A 13,251-nucleotide genomic window follows, 5' to 3' on the forward strand; every position below is an offset into this window, starting at 1 on the left:
AGACAGAGAGAGAGAGACAGAGAGAGAGAGAGAGAGAGAGAGAGAGAGAGAGAGAGAGAGAGAGAGAGAGAGAGAGAGAGAGAGAGAGAGAGAGAGAGAGACAGAGAGAGACAGAGAGAGAGAGAGACAGAGAGAGAGAGACAGAGAGACAGAGAGAGACAGAGAGAGAGAGACAGAGAGAGACAGAGACAGAGAGACACAGAGAGAGAGACAGAGAGAGACAGAGACAAGAGACAGAGAGACAGAGAGAGACAGAGACAGAGACAGAGAGACAGAGACAGAGAGAGACAGAGACAGAGAGACAGAGACAGAGAGAGAGACAGAGATAGAGACAGAGAGAGACAGACAGAGAGACAGAGACAGAGAGAGCTTATTAAAGATTCAAGATAGAGTTAGTTCTGTATATTTAGAGTCATCTTCACCGAGAAATTTAGATTCTGGAACTGAAGGTAAGAAATTATGCTGTCTTGTGTATGATGGAGTGGAGAGGGGTGATGTAGAATAAGTAGAGGAGGTGGAACTTGCTAACAATTTGACAAGAGGATATGGGCTTCAAGACCCAGGGTCTTGGAGTAGTGACTCCCATTACTCTTAAGTATTCCCCACATGTATGCCTCATTACCAATGAACTCTGAATTTATATCCACTCTTCCTACATAGGATATGCATATTTCTGGGAAATTATGCCCCAAATTCAAAGGGGCTGATGAATTTTATAGCTTCTCTTCTTATCATACAATCTTGTTAAATGCCTTTGTTTTAAAGCCAATTTTGTCTACTGGCTGATCATTATTGAGAAGTACATTGGGGGAGAAGGGAGTTAGTGAACTATATAGTTTTAGGAATTATAGCCTCAATGGGTAGAACCCAGAACCTGGGAGTAGAAGGTGACCTCTTGAAAACTAATTTGTGAGCACAAATTGGGAAGAGGCCTATAGGTGGTGTTTCAACAACAACTGCAACAAACTGGTTAAACTGGAACGTATTGGAAGAAATTACATCCAGATTAAAAATTTCAATACTGTACACCTCAGCAAGATCAAAACAGATATGTAAACCAAATATTTAAAACACCTTTAATTATGAGTTTACCAGAAAAGTTATTTTTCATACTTATGCCTAGGAGATGAATCCTTTAAAAAAAAAGGGTAAAATTAATCACAAAAGATGGAATACGTTATATCAATGACATGAAATTGAAAAGCTTTTGCATGATCAACATTAAAGCTAGTAACATCAGAAGGGAAATGATCTATTGGGAGAGGAGAATTTTGTATAAAATATGTTTGGTATGCATCTGACAGCCAAGTTATTTTTTTTCTTTTTTCTTTAGGATTTTATTTTTCCTCAGTTATATGTAAAAAACATTTCTTAGCATTTGTTTTTTAAAACTTTGAGTTCTGAATCCTTTCTCTTCCTCCTTCCCCATCCAACACCTCTACCCCCCATTGAGAAGGCAAGCAATCTGTGTAACTTATAAATATGTGACATGCAAAACATTTCCATAATAGTCATGTTTTGAAAGAAAACATAGACCAAAAAATACTCCTCAAATAAAATAATGTAAAAAGCATATGTTTCAATCTATATCCTGACACTGTCGGTTCTTTCTCTAGGCATGGATAGAATTTTTCACTATAAGACCTTCAGAATCATCTTTGATCATTGTATTGCTAAGAATAGCTCAGTAATTCACACTTGACATATTACAATATTGCTGTCACCTTAAATGCAACGCATTTCACTTTGCATCAGTTTATGTAAGTCTCTCCAGGGCTTTCTGAGAGCATTCTGCTCATCATTTCTTATAGCACAATAGTATTCCATCACAATCATATACTATGATTTGTTTAGCCATTCCCTAACTGATGGACATCCCCTAAATTTCCACTTCGTTGCCATCAGAAAAGAGCTGCTATCAATATTTTTGTCCTTATAGGTCCTTTTCCTTTTTGTTCTTTATCTCTTGGGATATAAATATTGTAGTGTTATTACTAAGTCAAAGAGTATGCATGGTTTTATAGTCCTTCGTGTATCGTTCCAAATTGTTTTACAGAATGGATGAATCATTTCACAACTCCACCAGCTTTACATTAATGCCTCATTTTCCCCACATCCATTCTACCACTCATTATTTTCCTTTTCTTTCCCATTAGCCAATCTAATATGGAAGAAATAGGACCTCAAAATTGTTTTGATTTTCATTTATCCAATTAATAGTGAGTTAGAGTATATGTTTTTATATCTATAAATAGATTTGATTACTTAATCTGAAAATTGTTCATATCTTTTCATCATTTATCAATTGGCGAATGCCTATTCCTTTTATAAATTTGATTCAGCTCTCTTCATGTTTGAGAAATTAGGCCTTCATCAGAGAAACTGGTTTATTATTTTTCAGTTACCATTGCTCACTCTATTCCTCTCCATTCTACCCCGCTCCCCCATTTATTCTACTCTCTCTCTTTCCTTTCACTCTGTCCATTCTCCAAAGTGTTTTGGATCTGACTATGCCATCCCCCAGTCTTCCCTCCCTTGTATAGAACTTTCCATTTCCCTTATCTGCTTCCCCTCCTACCTCCCCGTAGGGTAAGAAAGATTTCTATACCCAATTGTGTATGTTACTTCCTTTTTTTAGCAAATTCTGATCAGTTATCAGTTATGAGGTGATTTACACCAGTCTACCTCTTCCTTTCCCCTTCTACCAGTATATGTCTCTATCGTCCTCTTAATTTTTATTTTTCATTTTTTAGCTTACACCTCTTCCCTCTGTCTATATATACTCCATTACATCCGCCCTGATAATAAGAGAGTTCCTATGGGGTGCAAGTATAATCTTTCCATGTTGGATTTCAATCACTTTAACATTCTTAAGTCCTTTATGATTTCCCTTCCAAGTTTAACTTTTTATGCTTCTCTTTTTTCCCACAAATTATTCATTTTTAATGTTCAACATTAATTTCACCAAGATTTTGAGTTCCAGATATTCTCCCCATCTCTCCCCTATCCCCCACTCCAACATGGAATACATACTGATAACCCCTTCTTCCAGTCTTCCCTCCCTTGTATTTGGCCTACCCCCCTTTTCCCCTTCCCCCTTACTTTCTTTTAGGGCAAGATGAATTTTTATACCCCATTGCCTATATATCTTATTTCCCAGTTACATGACAAAATGATTTTTTAGCATTCATTTGTAAAATTTTATTATCCCCCTTCTTTCCTCCTCACTTACCCCCACTGAGAAGACAAGCAATTCAATGTAATGTATACATGTGTAGTTATGCAAAACACTTACATAGTAGATATACTATGAAAGACTAACTATATTCTCCTCCATTCTATACCACTTTCTATTTATTCTATTTTCTCCTTTGATGCTGTTCCTTTTCAAAAGTGCTTGCTTCTGACTATCCCCTCCCGCAATGTGCATTCCATTCTATCATCTCCCTTTCTTATCTCCTTCTTCCTGAATTTCTTGTAGGGTAAGATACCCAGTTGAGTCTCTATGTTATTCCCTCCCTAAACCAAATCCAAAGATAGTAAAGTGGACTCATTTCTCCCTCCTCTTCTCCTGCATCTTAACTGTTTTCTCTTGCCTATTTTATGTTAGATAATTTACACTATTCTATCCCTCCCTTTCTCCTCCCAATATATTCCTCCCTCACCATTTAATTTTTCATTTAATATTCACCTCATCCCTTGCCCTCTCTATACACAGACACAGAGCACAGACACACACAAGTATATATATATATATATATATATATATATATATATATATATATATTCCCTTCAACTCACCTAATACTGAGAAAAATCTCATGAGTTACAAATATCATCTTTCCATGTAGAAAAGTAAACAGTTCAAATTCAATGAGTACCTTATGATGTCTTCTTCCTGTATATCTTTTCATGCTTTCCTTGATTCTTGTATTTGACAATCAAAGTTACTGTTTAGCTCTGGTCCTTTCATAAAGAATCCTTGAGCATCCTATTTTTAACTGCATATCAATTTTTTCATCCAAAGAATTATACTCAGTTTTGCTGAGTAGGTGATAATTGGTTGTAATCCTAGCTCTTTTGTCCTCCAGAATATTATATTCCAAGCTCTCCAATTCTCTATATATAAGCTGCTCAATCTTCTATAATCCTGACTGTGATTCCATGATATTTCAATTGTTTGTTTCTGGCTGCTTGCAATATTTTATTCTTGACCTGGGAACTCCAAAATGTGGGTATACCCTTTCTGAGAGTTTGCATTTTGGGATCTCTTTCAGGAGGTGATTGGGGAATAATTACAATTTCTATTTTACCCTCTGATTCTAGAATATCAGGGAAGTCATCCTTGATAATTTCTTGAAAGATGATGTTAAAGCTCTTTTTCTGATCATGCATTTCAGGTAGTCTAATCATTTTAAAATTATCTCCTGGATCTATTTTCCAGGTTAGTTATTTTTTCCAATTAACTATTTCACATTATTTTCTTTTATTTTCCTTTTTTCATTTTAGTTTGGTTTTATATTGTTTCTTGATTTTTCATAAAATCATTCGTTTCTATTTGCTCAACTCAAATTTTTAAGGAATTATTTACTTCCCCGAGCTTCTGGATCTCCTCTTCCATTTGGCCAATTCAGCTTTTTAAGGTATAGGCTTTTGGGAACTCTTTTCCCATTTGTCCTAATCTGTTTTTGAAGGTGTTATTTTTTTTTAGTATTTTTTCCATCTCCTTTACTAAACTGTTCACTCCTTTTTCATGATTTTATTATATTCTTTTCATTTCTCATCCCAATTTTTCATCTACCTCTCTTACTTGATTTTCAAAATCTTTTTAGAGCTCTTCTGTGAGCTGAGACAAATTCATATATTTTTAGAGGCTTTGGATGTAGTATCTTCGACACCTTCTGAGTGAATATGTTCATATTCTTTTTCTCCATAGTAACTTTCTATGGTCAGAATTTTTTCTGTTGTTCCTCATTTTACCAGTCTATTATTTGATTTTAAATTCTTGTTAAAGTAGGGCTCTTTAGCCCTACTCAAGTATGGTTTGGCTTCCAGAGTGGAGTGCAAACTGTCCCAAACTTCAGTGAATTTGTGTAGCTGTTTTCAGAGATACTTCTAGGGACCTATAAGTTCGCAGTTCTTTCAAGGTGGTATGATCTAAGGAGAGGTGCTCTGGTCTTTGAATAATCACAAGCACTTTTTTCTACCCTAGAACTCTGAAGAGGGTCCCTGCTCCATAGTGGCTGCAAGCTCTGGTGTGGCCGTGCTCTTCTTCACCCTGGGATTGCCATCCAAGACTACAACCTGGATGTGAGCATGGGCCAAGGAACTGTCATGCCTCAATGCCAGCAAATAGACCCTTGTGATCTCTTTCTGACAAGTTATTTGACTTCCTTACCATATGTGGACTGAGAGCTCTGGAAACAGTTGCTACAACTGCTGATTCAGTGACTCCCAAGGCCTACACTTGTTTTGTTGGGGCTAGTGCTCTCTGTTGGTGCAGCCTGTGCTGGACTGTGCTCCACTCTCACCCAGGTGCCACAGAGCTTTCCTGCTGACCTTCCATGTCTTCTTTGTCATCTGTGTGCTGTGAAGGCTGGAAGCTACTACTGCTGCCTCTGATTATGACACCCTGAGACCTGCTACGGGTTTCCTGGGGCCCTATCTCCACTATCATGGCCTGAGTTGAACAGCACTCTTCTCTCACTCTGGTGCAACAGACTTTTCCTATGTACCTTCCAAGTTTCTTTTGGCTGGAAAATGATTTCACTTAATAATTTTAGCTCTGGAATTTGTTCAGAGTAACTACGTAAAGACATTTGGAGGGGGTGGGGGAAAGTTCAGGAGTGTCCCTTGTGTTTACTCTGCTATCTTGGCTCCATCTCTTGATAGCCAATTTATATTAAGAAATAAGGCAAATATATAAAACTTTTTTTTCTCCAGTAGAAAAATCATCAAATGATATGGTTATCAAATGGTTCTCAAGAAACTATTAACCATCAGAAAAGAGTACTCTAAATTATTCTTAAAGGAGAAATAAATATTAGGAAAAATACAACCTTGAGGTTTCACCTCATATCTAATGTATCTGCAAATATGACAAATGACAAAAGAGTAAACATGAAAGTGGTTACGAAAAGACAGGCACACAAAAAATGCTCCATTTGTAGAACTATGGATTAGCTTAGCCATTATGGAAAGTAAGTTTTAGTTAGGAAAGTAGAGTAAAATGCCCATACCCTTTGGCCCAGATAGTTCTTTGCCAAGCATATACTCCAAGGAAGTCAATGATAAATTATAAAAGGGCTATTATAGATCAAAATATTTAGATTGATCATTTTGTAACTGTAAATACATGGAAATAAAGTAGATGCTCATGCATTGGGGACTGGCTAAATATGTTGTAATGCATGATGGAATATCACTTTATTAGAAGAGATAAGAAATATGAATACATAAAAGCATGAGAAGACATATGAATTGATATTAAATTAAAGAATTAGATAAAACACACATACAATGACTACAATAAGAACACTTCAAAATTGTAAGGAAGAAACTTGGCCCCAAAGAAGAAATATGAAATGTTACCTCCTGAATTATGAGATGGTGAATATAGAAGTTTAGATATGTCACACTTATTTGGCATATAAATTAGGTTTGATGAACTTTCTCTTCCACTATACATGCAAACACACAAATATACACATGTACACGTTTTAAAAATCTTTCATTGAGATAGGAGAATCTCTAGGAGAGGGACTATGAAGGAATATATGATAGAAATATAGGTAATGAGAGAAATAAAAGATATTGGTAACATGTTGAGGGAAAGAAAGTTTCCCTCTTCTCTGTTACTAGTCTTACCCATTCCGAGCAAAGTTGCCCCAATATTTCATCATTGTCCTGCTAAGTTGCTTCTCCTCTTGTGTGAAACTCTCTGTCAAAAGAGCAGCAGATAAATGCAACTAGACGTTAGGGATAATTACCTGTTATTCTTCATGGTCTCCTACCACTTTGGCCTTCATATCGTGCTTACTTTGGGGAACCCTCTCCTCTTCATAAACTTCCAGTTTTCTACTTTACCCAGTGCCCACCATAAGCAATGTTCTCGATTTATTCATGAAATGAAAAAGGGGTTTTGATTTACATGTGTCCTACCTCCCATGGGAAGTTTACCTATTATGAAAAGACAATAACTTAAAGGAATTTAATGCCTAGTGATAGCATTTCAAATACTAGTGGGTTTTTGGGGAAAAGGATGACCATAACCAATAAAGATTATTTAGTATCATAAGATTTAACAGCTCGTGGGAAGATTCATCTAGTTGAAGCCCTTATTTTAGAGTTTGGGGAGCTAAGGGCCAGAGTTAAGTGACCTCCACAATATTATACAAGGATACATAGCAAAACTGAGATTTGACAGCAGGTTCTCAAACCCCAAACCCATTGTTCTCACTGTGCCAGAACCCAACTTTGCATCTAAAACCTGAGTGTCCTTAGTATAGATATTCTACTAGAAGATCATTGCTGCTTCTAGCAATGGAAAAGCAAAGAAAAGGGAAAATGGGTTCAAATTTTCTTTATGAATCTTCAAGAAGTCAAATGAAGCCAGCTGGGACCTACAATACTTGAATAAGAAGTAGAAAAAAAATGGAAAGGCATAAATTTCATGATGGAAAGAGATGATATCATGAGGCTTTAGCATGAACCTCTAGAACACTCCTATATTCTGTGACTCTGAAGCACAGAGACTCGTCTAAAGAATGGCATCATGTGCTCTCCTAACATTATTACCAAGGGCAGCTATGTTTTCCAGCGGATAGAACACTGGGCCTCTGCTTAGGAAAACTCATCTTCTTATATCAAATCTGGACTCAGATACTTCCTAGTGATGTGACCATAGGCAAGTTGCTTTATCCTGTTCCTCATCTCTAATCAGCTCCTCATCTATAGAATGAGCTGGAGAAGGGAATGGCAAACCACTCTGGTATTTTTGCCAAGAAAACTACAAATGGGCAAACCCATTTGGAAAATGTCTGATGAAGTGTCACATATGATTAAAATAACTGAACTGAACTGAACCTCCTTACCAACATATTTTAAAGCAGGGCAATCATCAAAGGGATTCAAGGGTCTGGAGCAGAGTTGTCTGCAATATTTGTGTATTCTGCCTATAGAAATGCATTCACATTATGCTATATTTCACAATACATTCTAAATGGATTTACAAGTTTAAAAGATCCTATATAAAAAGTAGATTAGCAAATCATATATCTTTCACACCTATTGATACAATATGTATCCTTAACCAAATAGTGGATAGAGACAATTACCAAAGATAAAATTGATAATTATGATTACATGGAACTGAAATGCTTCTGCACTGACAGAATGAAAGTATCTAGAAAAACAATGGAAATGAAATATTTTTATTCAACTTCTCTGGTAAGCACTTGGTATTAAAGGCAGATAAATTACTAACAAATTATATATACATATGTTTATGTGTATGTATGTATGTGTATATGCATACACACATGTGTATAACTACATACATATGTATCTATATATACATACTTGAGTGTATGCATTCCTCAACAGAGAAGTGGCCAAAGAATATGAACAAACATTTCTCAAATGAAGAGTTGCAAAAATTTTACAGCTACATGAACAAATGTTCCAAATTACTAGTATTAAGAGAGACATAACACAAAGCAACCCTGAGGTTTTACCTCCTACCCTGCTAATTGGCAAAGGTAACAAAGAATGGCAATAATCAATGCTGGAGGATAATAGGTACACTATGTATTGTTGGTATTGTTGTAAATTGGTTAACAATAATAGAACGAAGTTTGGCACTATGCAAATCAAATTACTAAAGTATCCATGCTTTTTGATCCAGAGACTCCATTACAGGAAATATACCACAAGGAAGCAATCAACAAGAACAATATTCCCGTAAACACTAAAACATTCATTGCAATATCTTTCAGTGATACCAAATACATGGACATATAGTAAATGGCCATCGATTAGGAAATGCCTAAAACATAATTGTGGTACATGAATATAATGGGATACTATTCTGCTGTAAGAACTAATGAATGTGATGAATGGATAGAAGCATGAAAGACCTATATGAGTTAATATCTACATAAAGTTAACAGTGTTCCTAAAGCCCAACATTCAAAATGGCTACAAAAATGTAAATAGAACAACCACCAAAAAAATCAAAAGCGAATACGGCAAAACCCAAGCAAAATTCAAAAGGGAAACTATGAGAGGACATTCCTAATCTTTGTGGAGGAGGGATGTCCATGGGTTCTTCACATTGTGCATGTTTTTGGACTTTTCCAATTTGTTGTGCTGATTATTCCCCCCCTTCCCCCTTTTTAAAAAATACTTTTTGTTATATAAGATAACTCTCTGGGAGGGGAAGAAGCAGGATTCCTGGGGAAACTGTTATAATGTTTAAAAAAGACATGAAAAAAGACTTATTTTTTACAGTAATGCAATCAGAATCCTAGACTCTTTGAACTGGAAGGGTCCTCAGATAGTAACTAGCCCAGTCTATACTGAATAAAAATAAACTTTCCAAGCCCCCTAACAAGTGGCCACATAGCTTTGACTTGATTAGTAAATTGTGGGGAACCCATTACCTAATAGAAAGAATGAAGATGATTTTGAACAGTCAAAATATTTCCTTAGATCAAGTCAAAATCCACCTGGATGTAACTTTTATTCATGAATCTTAGCTTTACCCAAGAAGACCAAGTGTAATCCCAAATGGTAATCTTTTATATATTTGAAGATAGCCAGCTGTCATGGTCATGAAGTCTTCTCTTCATGCTAAACCTCCCCAGATTCTTCAACTACTCTCTTTCAGCATGGTCTGCAAGTTCCTCCCCAATTTAGGTACTTTTCCATCATTCATTATCACAGAATACTCCAGATGTGGCCTAATCAGTACTTAGAATAGCTGAATTATGATCTACCCAAATACTAGACTGATATTAATGCAGCCTAGCATCACTTTCTAAGGGGAAAAAGTGGCCCTTATTCAATTCTGGCATCTTGTTATGTTCATAGGACTGGAAATTAGATAACCACCATTCTAGTTCTAGCTCTGTCACCAACCTTAACCAATTCACTTTGCATGTATGGGCCTATTTCTTCATGTGCAAATTAGGTATATTAAAAGAATGCCCTTTCTACACCATAGTGCTGCTGTTTATCAAAATGGAAATTGGAAAAAGACACTTTGTTATGTTAAAAGGGCTATGCAAAGGTTAATAACTAACTTCCTGAAAAGAATAGTAGATGATTTTGTTTTCAAAAGTTTTGTAGTAAGCAAAATTACCCATTAGAAATGGAGTGCCAAAGACAAAATAAAATTCATCCCCGTGGTCTGCACTTATTGTTGCTGATTTCAGGTTTCCCCAAAAGCTTGGTCGATGCTGAAATTGGTACAGGAATGTAGGTGAACCTGAAGCTGAAAGTTAAAGAAATGGTAGAAAACTTAGAACTTTAAGTCTCTTACCATTGTTTAAACTCCTTGGAGACTATTTAAAAAGTTACAAAAAGCTTCTGATTAGGACATTCAGCTATTTCAAATAATGAGACTATAGGTCTTGGGCACAATACCTAGATTTACTAACAGAGACAAGCAGAATGATATTGCACATTATTTGTTTTCTCTAACATTGTTATTTATATCTTAGGCAATTTAGTAAGATACTTATGCTCTTCTTCCTTGATTATGGAATCTTAGTGATGACTAGAATCTTCAAGCTCATCTTGTATAATCTCCTATAGGTATCCTCAATATAAGTCATCAATTCTCTTCTTGATAAAGGCAGGTCATTCTAGATCTCCAGGTAACAAATCTCATCATGGTGCTGTCCACACCTGATGAAAGTCTTCTCACAAACTGTTGCTTTATCCTCTACCTAACCCTTTATATCCTTCCAATTCATATTTAGAAAATTTTAAGGCCAGGATTTTATCTTAGTTGTCCAGTCTTCAAGGCCAGCATTATCTTATTTATATATACAGTTATCTACTCTCTCTTTGGGTAGAATGAGTTAGCATCCTTGGCTAAAAAGGGGAAGGACCACATCTGACTGTATCATGACCCTCTTACTTTGTGTCCTCGGGAACTCACCTCTATGAAATTGAGCCACTGCTATAGATGGAAGCCCAAACATCAAGTCTCCTATCATGTCCAGAAATAGGTCTTTCTTTTTGACAGGATCTTCTGTCACTCCAAGATACACCTCAGTTACCACAGGAGTAAGGTCTTTGGGGATTTTCTGAATGGGACATGAATGAAAAATTATGGGTCATTCAAAGTTTTTATTGTATCACTGACACATACATTATTTCACCTACTCATTGACTTTATACCTTACAAAAGACTGGCCCAAACAACATCTTTTCATAATGACAGTGTCAATTCATTGTAGCCCAGTATCATTATAAAATTTTGAAAACTTGTTGTAACTTGTTTAACCAACCATTCATTTATAGCATTACTTATTATGGGAAATGCCCACTAAATTTTTTGTTTCTTTAAAATCATGTATTTATGGAACCATTATGCTATTGCTCAGGTGTTAATCATGTCCAGTTGTTCATGATCTCATCTGAGATGTTCTTGGGAAGATAACAGAGTGATTTGCCTTATTCTTCTCCAGCTCATTTCACAAATGAGGAAAATGAGGCAAATTTGCTCAAGTGGCTTGTCCAGGGTCACACAACTAGTAAGTATCTCAGGACAGATTTGAACTCATGTTTTGCAGATGTCAGGCACCATACTCTTTCTAGTGTGCCACTGTGCTAACACTGGAACCATTACAGTTCAGTCAAAAACCTGTTTTCATAGCTTGATTTTACAACTATCCAGAGGTAAGTTTTTCTGGGCTTCTGGTTCCCCATTTTTAGAATGAAAGTACTAATCTATTTCCTTTTAGGTCCCTGGGGTTCCAAAATTCTGCAAAATAAAATTCTCCCCTCACCCACTCCTATGCCAATTTAAATTGCAAATTCCTTCTCAACTCTGAAATTCTATGATTCTTGATCCCTTACAACAATTGGATAGGAACTCCACAATAGAGCTGTTGCTGTCTCTTGATCCAGTCTGTCTCCTGATAGAGGATATCTCAACAACTGCAAAATAAATAAGCAAAAAGGAAGTATTTATTTAACAAATGAAAAAAAAATTTAATATTATTTTAGTTTTGTTTCCAAATTTCATGTCAAGATAATTTTTAGCATTTATTTTTGCAGGATTATGAGTTTCAAATATTTTCTCCCCCTCTCTCCTTCCCCTCTTTTCTCCTCTGCTAAATTGGTAGAAAATTTGATACAGGTTATAGATGTGCTTTTGTGTAAAATGTATTTCCATATTAGTCACAGTTGTGAAAAAAGAAACAGATTAAAAGCAGTTATAAAATCATGAGAAAGAATAAAATAAATGGAAAAAAATATGCTTCAATCTGCTTCTAGAGTCTATTAGGTTATTGTTGTTGTTGTTGTTGTTGTTTTTAAATGTGGGTACGGATTGAATTTTCCTTCCTGAGTTCTTTGTACTTGTCTTCCATCACTGTGTTGCTGACAAGAGCCGAGTCATGCATAGTTGGACATCACACAATGTTGCTAATAACTGTGTACAATGTTTTCCCGGCTCTGCACATTTCACTTTGTATCAGTTTGTACAAGCGTTTCCAGGTTTTTCTGAAATCTTCTGATCATCACTTCTAACTGCACAATAGTAATCCATTACATTCATATGCCACAGCTTGTTTAGGCATTTCCCAATAGATGGGGATCACTTCAATTTCTAATCTTTTGCCTCCCCAGAAAAGGCTAGTATAAATATTTTTGCACATGTGGGTCCTTTCCGCTTTCTTATGATCTCTTTGGGATAGAGACCTAGTAGTGGTATTACTGGGCCAAAGAATATACCCAGTTTGTTTGCATATTGTATGTAGTTCCAAATTTCTTTCCAGATCGGTCAGATCCATTCACATCTCCATCAGCAGTTCATCAGTGTCTCAATTTTCCCACATCCTTTCCTATATTTATCATCTTACTTATTTTTCTATTGTCCAATCTGAGAGGTGTGATAGGTAACTGAGAGATATTTTAATTTGTACTTCTCTAAACCAAAGTGCTTTGGAGCATTTTTCCACATTCCTAAATATACCTTTGATTTCTTCACCTGAGAACTCTTTTTTCATATCCTTT

The 13,251-nt window shown here is 35.9% G+C and overlaps 1 protein-coding gene across 1 annotated transcript; it reads right to left on the reverse strand.

Annotated features, from left to right (window-relative positions):
• Positions 1–6,867: 6,867 nt before the first annotated feature.
• On the reverse strand, positions 6,868–12,171 carry LOC138176154 (liver carboxylesterase 1-like; the record flags this gene model as incomplete). The annotated part of the gene is made up of 4 exons (XM_069106927.1): positions 6,868–6,940; positions 10,364–10,495; positions 11,168–11,315; positions 12,091–12,171. Coding segments are annotated over 4 exons (434 nt in total), but the record flags the coding sequence as incomplete, so codon positions are not given.
• Positions 12,172–13,251: the final 1,080 nt, after the last annotated feature.

The sequence above is a fragment of the Petaurus breviceps genome, unplaced genomic scaffold (genome assembly GCF_028583685.1).
Source record: "Petaurus breviceps papuanus isolate PSGF00001 unplaced genomic scaffold, PetGlider_PUasm1.0 81392, whole genome shotgun sequence".
NCBI classification, from domain to species: domain Eukaryota; kingdom Metazoa; phylum Chordata; class Mammalia; order Diprotodontia; family Petauridae; genus Petaurus; species Petaurus breviceps.